Consider the following 9,005-nt stretch of genomic DNA (forward strand, 5'->3'; position numbering starts at 1 on the left):
GTTCATCTCCCTTTCTTCCTGTTGACCTTCTGCCCTGGACTGGACTGGCTTTTCTGCTCCAGAGGCTCCTTTCCTGGGTTTGGGTCTTGCCCTCCCAGAGGGACTGCTCTCACGGCCCTTTGTGAGAAATGGGCAGAGATGAGGAGCTGAACCGGGTCAGGGGAGTTGGGGGCGGAGGCAGCCTTTCTAGTGCCCCTCCCTTTTCTTCCATCTCTTCTTTCCCCATGGCTCCATGGCTGTGACACTGGGGGCAGAGGAAGGACAGTTTGGGACTGGGTTGGACTTTCAGAACATCTGCAATATCCTATTTGTAAGTCTTCCCCTGGGGAAAAGGAGTGGTTTCTGGCTGAATTCTATCTTGGGCCCAAGGAGAAAGAAAATAGAAATTGGCTTCCAGGCAGCCTGGGTTACAGCCTAATTTTTAAGAAATGGGACTGAAACGGTTTGTCACTCTAAGAGCACACGGAGGCTGGCCCTCTTCTGCGTGCTCGTGGCTCCCGGGGAGCTGACTTCAGTCTCCTAAGAAGGTGGGCCAGATCCTGGCACAGACCAGCATTTGCTGACTTTGCACTCCAACTACAGTGCCTTGCAAATACTCAGCAGTACATACGGGAGTGAAGGCCCCACGAGAGCCGTTCCCAGCTGTGTCCTGTACGTCAGAGCAGGACGGGCAGGTGCTGCGGAGATGGACAGTGCATATACAGGACCATAAAGCCGGGGAAGCCCCTGTGCTTGAAATTCTCTGTATCCTGCTCCAAGTCCCACCACAGCCCTTCATTCCCTTGACTTCAGCATTTCCTGTTCTCTTAAAAATCCCTGCCTTTCCCTTTCCTGAGAGGAGTAGCACATTTTGGTTTCTTCCTGGCGGGATTGAGATGGCCAGGCCTTTTTAGCCTATGCAGACAAGGGAAGACAAGGTAGAGGACACAGGAGGCCAGTATCATCCTCACTGCTGGGTCAGCAGCCGGCTCTGCTCTCCCTTGCCGTGTCCTTTGTTCCTCACCCCAACAGTAGGGCTTCTCTCCCAGGGGTTGCCAGTGGCCTTCTCGTACTAAACCCAGCGGACCCTTTCATACCTTATACCGGATCGCTGCAGCATCTAACAGGGCCCGTCACGCCCAGCTTCTTGAACTGCACTTCCCTGGCACTCCCGTGGCTGTCTTCCTCCTACCTCTGCTCTTCCTTTCAGTTTCCTGTGCAGGCTTCTCCATTTGCCCCATGCACCATGGGGTTTCTCAGGGTTCTGTTGTGGGCTCCCTGGAGGAGCCCATCCATGCTGATGGCTTCAAGGACTCTTTGCCGAGGAACTGAGAGTTGACCTCCGGCCCCAGCATCCCTCCTGCTCTTCTGAACCATTGTTCTGCTGCCTTTGGGTGCATAGACAACTCTCATGGCCCAGAGGGCACTTGTTCCTGTCCTCTGCAAACCTGCCTCTTTTGGGTACCTGCCGTGGCCCCAAAACTGCTCAGGAGCCAGACCAGAAACCTGCTTTCTAGCCCTGCTTTCTCTTTCTGCCCCTCCCCCTGCCATCAGATCTCTAAAAACTGTTAAGTTTACTTTCCCAACATCTCTTGACTCGAGCCACACCCACGGACATCAGCTTACACCCTGATTATTGTGACAGCCTCCTTTTCTGTCCCACAGCCAGAGTTATCTAAAATGTATATATGATCAACTCACTTCCTGGCCTACAACCTTCCGTGGCTCCCTACGGCCCTCAGGTTAAAGTCCAGACCCCTTAGCATGGCTTGTGAGACTTGTGATGTCTGGTTCCTACTCACCTCTCTGGCCTCATCACTTGGCACCTTGCACCCTGTGTCCCCACCTCCTGTATTTAGAGATGCCACTTTGATTCCCCTTTCTGCTCACCTGCGTACCTTCTCAGTCAGTTCTCAACTTAGATTTCCCTTACTCTAAGCTTTGTCCCCTCTCCCCTCAGGACACCACACAGATCACTCTTGGCTTACTTGCCTGCTTACTGGTCTATCTCCCCACTAGACTGTAAGCTCCTTGAGGGCAGGGACTGCCCTTCAATTTTTGTATCAACAGTGCCTGGCTTGGTGCCCGGTACATAGAAAGCATTCAATAAATGTTTGTTTAGTGAATGACTTGTAGTGATGCGTCCAGGGCATAACAGGGGACCCAGGACAGCTTCCTGGAAGAAGTACAAGTGCTTGTATAGCCGAAACTGAAGCCACAGGTCCTCCCTCCCTTCCCCCAACATATGCTGCTTATGCCTCCCTGAACTACAGAAACCTTGAAGGACTTCATCTGAACAAGAGGCAGACTTTTCCAGTGGTTCCCCCATCCTCGAAGCCTTGTTCCTGGTGGGCTGGTGGGGAGGGGAGATAGTGGGGACACCAAAGTGTCACTTTTACGATGCAAGTGCCCAGGATAGAGACTGATGCCCACTCTGAGGTCTCTGCCCTAGCTTCATCCTCCTGGAGAATCCAAGAAATTTCTTTGTGGAGAAGGGAGATCTGGGATCTAGGCTTTTGTTGAAAGAGAAGGGGCTCCGATCTTTAAGCTTGGGAGCGGGAAGTGGGAAGCCTGTGGGTACTCCTCTCCCTTCCATCTCCATCGTGAATCACCACACCTCAGCCTTCACTGGGCTGCCTCAGGTTGAGACTCTACCAAAATAAGTCTATGGGAGGCTCTTGGGGGAGGGCAGAGTGGGGAGTCCTTGATGGGCTCGCACAGCGGCCAGGAAGGCTTCATCAAAGGTCTCACGCAGGTTCATGGCCAGAGTGTCGGTCCAGAAGTTGTCGTCACTAAAGTGCCGCTTCTGGGGCACAGTGCTCATGCTGATAGGGCAGAAGCCCTGGGGCACTTTCAACCTGTGTGGCCGCACTGAAGGATGCAGCTCTTGGACGACCACCTCGAAAGGCAGCTGGGGCACAGGTGCTACCCGGCCGCCGGCCACCGTGTGCAGCTGTACCCCACCGTACCGGTCAGACCTCACCTCAAGGAAGCTGTGGAAGTCATGCTCTGGGCTGGGGTCCGGATGCACACCCAGGCGGATGCCCTGTGGGTAGCCGATCTGGGTGGTGGGCGATCTGGCAGGGTTGTTGCTAACATTCCATGACTTGGGCCGCCTGAGCATAGGCTGCATGTAGGTGGGGGTGGGTATCCCCGAAGGTTGCAGCTTGGGCACTGAGGTCTGCCACAGGCGTGCCTCCGGGGAGGGGTAGAAGCTCTTCTGGGGCCCCTGGTGCTTGGGAGTCCTGGAGACAGTGATCGCCAGCTGGGGGGCATAAGGCGCTTGCTTGGTGTTGCGAGTCTGGGACTGGCCTCCGGGCAGCTGCTTGCGATGGAGCCACTTCTGGCAATCAGCTTCTCTCAGAATTTGGTGCTCTTTCTGCAACGTCAGAGGGACAGTCACGAGGGCTGCCCCTCCTCCCTGCTCCGGTAGAAGGGGCTCTCGTGGCTGTAGCCCTTGGAAACCTCAGGTGTCATTGGCCAGAAACAGCTCCACCCCAGGAGGCCTAAGTCTGATGAGAGAGACTTCCTGCCTCGTGGGCCTTTGTTCTGCCCTTGTTCTGACAGGGAGAGAACTATTGCCCGAAGGGAGCCCTTGGGCTGATGGGGCAAGTAAAAGCTCTCCCATCCCGGGGACTGCCAGTCTGACGGCCTCTGCCCTAAGTGAGGTCTCCAGTCCCTGCCCTATGGAAAAGTCTCATGGGGGAGACAAGTCTCAAGTCTCAAGTCTCATGGGGGAGACAAGCCTCCACCTCCAAAGTCCCCCATCTGATAGTGGAGATATGGCCTGCCCTGAGAGAGTCTCTGGTTTGATGGGGGAGGAAAGGCACAACCTCGACCCTGGAAGAAAGCAGAAAGCTTTGGAAGGCCTGAAACTGGGGGGAGGCAGTCTGGATAGGCTTCTGGAAGTGGTGGACCTTGTATATTGGGAGATATAGTTGGCTGGCTCTTTGGGCTGGACATGAGCATGACTCTGTCTACCTCTTTTTGCCTCTACTAGAAGTGAACTTTCAGCTGGTCACAGAACAGCCCCTCGTCCACACCCTTGTTTCAGTATCTCACCGCCCAGACTGCTAAGCCATCAGGTGGTATGGGGATTGACGCAGCAGCCCAGGAGGTAGGCTCTGATTAGACTAAGCCAATCATCATAATTGCATCAGCCTTGCCCCAGACCCAGGTCAGTCAGTACTTGGCTTTCCTTTAGCTCCAGGAGTCGGAATGAAAATAGACAGAGGATCCAACTGAGGCCACAAAGAGATAAGAAGAGATCTGTAAGGGGCTTCTGGGAAAGTTAAGAGCCATGGGAACAGATGAGCTTTGCCTCCTCTGGACCCATGGGACTATGAGGACTGGGCAACACTGACAAAAGAGGGCGGGGCTGAGAAAACTGGAGAGACCTGCACCTGGAACCAAGCTGAGTACTGGATTTTGCCAGCCCGGAAGCCCTCCCCACTTCTGGATCCACTTAGGATTCCCAGCATCTTCTCTCTAGGTTTTCTGGCTCTTGCATCCTATGTCATTACACCTCCTTAAAATCCTTTAGCTACTCCCCCATTCTTCGCCAGCCAAGGGCTATCATAGATCTGAGCCCCTCCCAAATTTCTAGCTTGTCGATCTCCAGCTCACAGCCGTTCCCCTAGCTGTATTGACTTTGTACTTCTCAGCATATACCACGCTCTCTACCTCTGTGCCTCTCCACAGGGCTGTCTGTTCCTTCTGCCTCACCAGCCCTTCCCTTCATATGGCCAACTGGTGCCCACCCTTAAAGATCCTCCTAAGCATTATCTCTCTGGCATCCTCCTGGACCCTTCCACCTCTGTGGGAATATAACCCACCTCCCATTCTAGACCCTAAGCTCCTTAAGTGAAGGGACCACATCTCATTTGTCTTTGTAGCCTCAGGATCCAGCAGGTGCCTAGCCCAGAGGAGGCGCTCAGTATCTGTTGGAAGGGATGGATTTTTTTTTAAAAGACTATTTTAAGTAATCACTATACCCAACGTGGGGCTTGAACTCTCGACCCTGAGATCAGGAGTCACATGCCCCACCCACTGAGTGAGTCACATGCCCCAAAGGATGGATCTTTTTTATTTTTTTAGATTATGTATGTATTTATTTATTTATTAGAGAGAGAGAGAGAGAGAGAGAGAGCACGAACAGGGTGAGGGGCAGAGGGAAAAGCAAACTTTCCACTGAGCAGTGAGCCCAATGCGGGGCTCGATCCTGGGACTCTGGAATCATCACTGAGCCTCCCAGGCGCCCCAGGGTGGATCTTTTTAACCAGTGTGAATCCCAGTGTAGGCAGGGCATGCGTCTCCTTAGAGATTTCCCTCTAATCCAGGAGGCAATGCACTAGGAGGGGTGCTGTAGTTCTTGCTAATTTAAGCTGCATTTGCTCTCTAACACAAAATAAGACTTTTGACCTAGAGGAGTGGCTTTTAAGGGTGGAATTTCAGAGGATGAGGAGAGGGAGGCCTTTCCCAGATGGGACTGCTACCAGCCACTCTTCTAACGGCACGTGAGTCAGGCCTCCTGTGCTCGCCTGCTTGGGTGGCAGTGGCTGCCCGGCGCCCCTGCCCACCTTCCCCCCCTTACCTGATACTCAATCAGGTAGTCCTGTTCCATGAAGGCCAGCTGGTCCTTGAGCCTCTTCAGTTTCCCCATCTCACGAGCAAAGTCCTTCTTGTCCCGTTTCCACATGGCATCCTTCAAGTACCTGACGCCAAGGTTGGGGGGCAGGGTACGTTATCCCCCAGGGACTGAGCTTCAACCTGGGCTGGGAACACCGGCCACTGCGCAGGGCCTGGATGAGGGTGGGAGGAGCCACCAGAGGAGCCATCCCCACGGCCCAAGGCCCGTCTGACTAACTTCTCTCCTTCTAGGTGAGAGGGAGGTGTCTGACAGTGTGATCACCACCCCCTGCAGAGGACCCAAGGCCTCCGGGCAAGGCAGGGCAGTGCTAAACCCAAAGGGTGAGGCCCTGTGGACAGCCCTGGGAATAATATCCTGGGCGGTGTTCTCCGCTGCAGACTTAGCTCCCAGCCCACCCCCACCTGGTAAAGGCTCAGCCTTAGGTGAGGGCCCCAGGGAAAGGGCTGGGAGGGAGGGTAGGGGCAGCAGGCCAAGGGTGCTTCCCACACACTCACCGGGCACAGTCGCGGTGGTTCCATATTTTGCAGTAGTCGATGGGCTTGCAGCCCAAGGCGTCCCGGGCATGGACATTGGCACCATTCTGCACCAGCACCTTCACACAGCTCAGCAGGCCCTTGCAGGCTGCCAGGTGGAGGGGTGTGCAGCCACTGCATGTCTGCCTGTAGACAGCCCCGCCGGCCAGGAAGAGGGCAGAAAGGAAGGACAAAGGCAAATGGGCCATCTGCCCATTAGAGAGGTGGGCAGGCCAGCTTCTGGGCCTGCTCTGCCACTAGTCCGCTGGGTGACTCTGACATGTCCCTTCTTCCCTCTGAGCTTCAATTTCCTCAACCATAGAAGGAGGGTTGAATGAATGGTGGGAGCTTGATTATATGGATATAAAAAGAGTTAAGATCACCTGGAAGGAGAGCTGGGTTGGCTGGAGCTCAGAGGCTACTAACCTTACTGGCTCTTAAGTCAGCCAGCCCTCCTGCCCCCTCCCCCATCTGGCCATGGCACACAAGGCCTGCATGACCTGGGCCCTGCCTCCTCCTCACCCTCATCTTCTGACCTTGCCCCACTCTTTCCCAACATGTGATCTTTGTACATGAGTTCCCTCTACCTGGGACACTTTTCCCTGGCTCTTTGCATGGCTGGCTTGCTTTCAGTTTTCAGGCTGCTATTTAAATGTTATTTCCTGGGTGCCTGGGTGGTTCAGTGGGTTAAGCCTCTGCCTTCGGCTCAGGTCATGATCTCAGGGTCCTGGGATCATCGTCCCGCACTGGGCTCTCTGCTCCGCGGGGAGCCTGCTTCTCCCCCCATCTCTCTCTGCCTGCCTCTCTGCCTACTTGTGATCTCTGTCAAATAAATAAATAAAATCTTTAAAAAAATTTTTAATGTTATTTCCTTAGATGTGACTTCCCTTTCCAAAATAGATCCTCTACCCTACCCCTCGCACTCATCAGCTCATCACCCTATTTATTTCCTTTGTAACTACTTACACTGTCGCTTTGTTCATTTATTAGTTTGCTAGCTCACTGTGCTGCTGCACGAGTACCCCAGCTGCGTGAGGGCTGGGGCCATTTGCATGTCTTCACTGCTGTATTCAACTTGGGCATGGCACTGAGCACACAGTGCTCTGTAAATGTGAGCGAGCGCAATCTCACATAGGCCGTTCGGGCACTTTCGTGCATTTCCTCTATTAGCCGCAACAGTCTCATGTCATCCTCCCACACTGCAGTTGAGGACGCTGAGGAAATAGTTCCCAAACTATGCTGCAAATTAGAAACCCCTGGGTTTTAGACCTTCCAAAGCCCAGACGGCACCCTGCACCAATTTTGGCCTTTGATTGACACACAGGTACTGCTATTTCTGAAGCTCCACGTGGGACTCCGGTAAACCGACAGGCTTGGGAGCCAGAGCACTGAGGCTAAGGGCTGAGTGACTTCTCGCAGGTCTTGCTGTTTGCTAGCAGATGGCAAAACTGAGATGTGAACTGGGTCTTTCCCCTCCCAGAGCCTGATCTCCTTATCACACCATGAGGGCTCGCTGACTGCTTTATGGGGGACCAGATCCTTGCGACCCCGAAGCCCTCTGCGTGGCCTGCATGGATCTGCCTACCTGGTGGGGGAAGGGGAGGATTCCTATCTGCCCAGGCTCCAAGACACTTTCTGGACACAGGCTGGACTCACGTGTTGAGGGCCGCCCCTTGCTCAAGTAGATAGTGAATGCAGGGGAGGGTCATGCTCTTGTTGTCCCCGTCGATGACCAGGAGCAGCGGTGTCTGGCCATTCTTGGTGGGCAGGTCCACGGGAAACTTGTACTCCTCTACTAAGGCCTGCAGGCACGTGAGCTTGCCACTCTGGGCTGCAAAGTGGATGGCGGTGAAGCCCTGTGGGGGCAGGAGGGGGGTAGGAGACTGAGCAGGACTGAGGCCCCAGGGTCACAACCCAACCTACAGAGCGATTTCTGCCGGCAGAAGGTGACTGCACAGAAAAGGGTATCTGTGGGTGCTCCACAGGCAGCTCTTTGCCAGGGAACCACTATGTGAGGAACTTTCTGTGGTACAGAGGACTTCATTTCTTGCCCCCAAGCTCCAAGGCCTTACCTTGTCATCTGCCGGAATTTTGTCACGGCCCCGACTCAGACAGGAGCGCAACCATTCCAAGTTGCCCAGTGCGGCCGCGAACAGCTCGTAGTAGTTCCCAGCGGCCCTCTGGTTCCCCTCATCATCGTCAGGGTGAGTGTGGGCTGGGAGAGGGCTGGTGAGCGAGAAAGCGGAGTCTTGGTCTGGGCCGGCGGCCCTGCGGAGGGCCGTGCGTGAGGGTGAGGGCTGTCCCTGAGCACCGAGGCACTTCTGGAGACCGGATCGGGGCTCGCTGGTCAGCAGTGCAAGGAGGAAGCCACCATCGCCGGGCACCCCTCGGGAGGCGAACCCGCCCCCCGCCCGGCCCCGTTCTCCCGACTCTTCGCGCCGCCCAAGGGCTCCCGCCCGCTCGGGACCCTGCCCCTCCAGAGAGTCCCCGCAGCCCGGCCCCCTCATCCCCGGCCCACCTGGGCGACTGGGACTCCGGGTCACTCCCGCTGATCTTGTAGACTTTCTCCCCCGGCAGCATGGCGACACTGGGGCGCGGGGACTGCTCCCCCACCCTCCGCGCGCCCTGCCCACCGGCCCGCGCCGCCCACCCGCCGAGGCTCGAACGCTGCGGCCAGGCAGGCTCCTCCGCGGACCGCGCCGCCGCCGGGGTCTACAGGGGCCCGCCCTGCGCCTGCGGAAAATCCTGCCGCCCCTCACCCGCCCTCCTCCCCGGGGAGCCTGGGTCCACTCGTCGTGGAAACAGCAACGACCACACACACACCGGAAGACACTTGGGGTTTGTTTCAAATTCTAAATTAATAA

The 9,005-nt window shown here is 55.7% G+C and overlaps 1 protein-coding gene across 1 annotated transcript; it reads right to left on the reverse strand.

Moving 5' to 3' along the window:
• Window positions 1-2,644: 2,644 nt before the first annotated feature.
• ANKRD53 (ankyrin repeat domain 53) lies at window positions 2,645-8,848 on the reverse strand. Its single transcript, XM_045979254.1, is given in 6 exon segments — window positions 2,645-3,358; window positions 5,573-5,693; window positions 6,124-6,288; window positions 7,798-7,997; window positions 8,214-8,552; window positions 8,554-8,848. Coding segments are annotated over 6 exon segments (1,707 nt in total). The 5' UTR covers window positions 8,722-8,848.
• Between the last annotated feature and the right edge of the window lie 157 nt (window positions 8,849-9,005).

Source organism: Meles meles, chromosome 15 (assembly GCF_922984935.1).
Source record: "Meles meles chromosome 15, mMelMel3.1 paternal haplotype, whole genome shotgun sequence".
Classification (NCBI taxonomy): Eukaryota; Metazoa; Chordata; class Mammalia; order Carnivora; family Mustelidae; genus Meles; species Meles meles.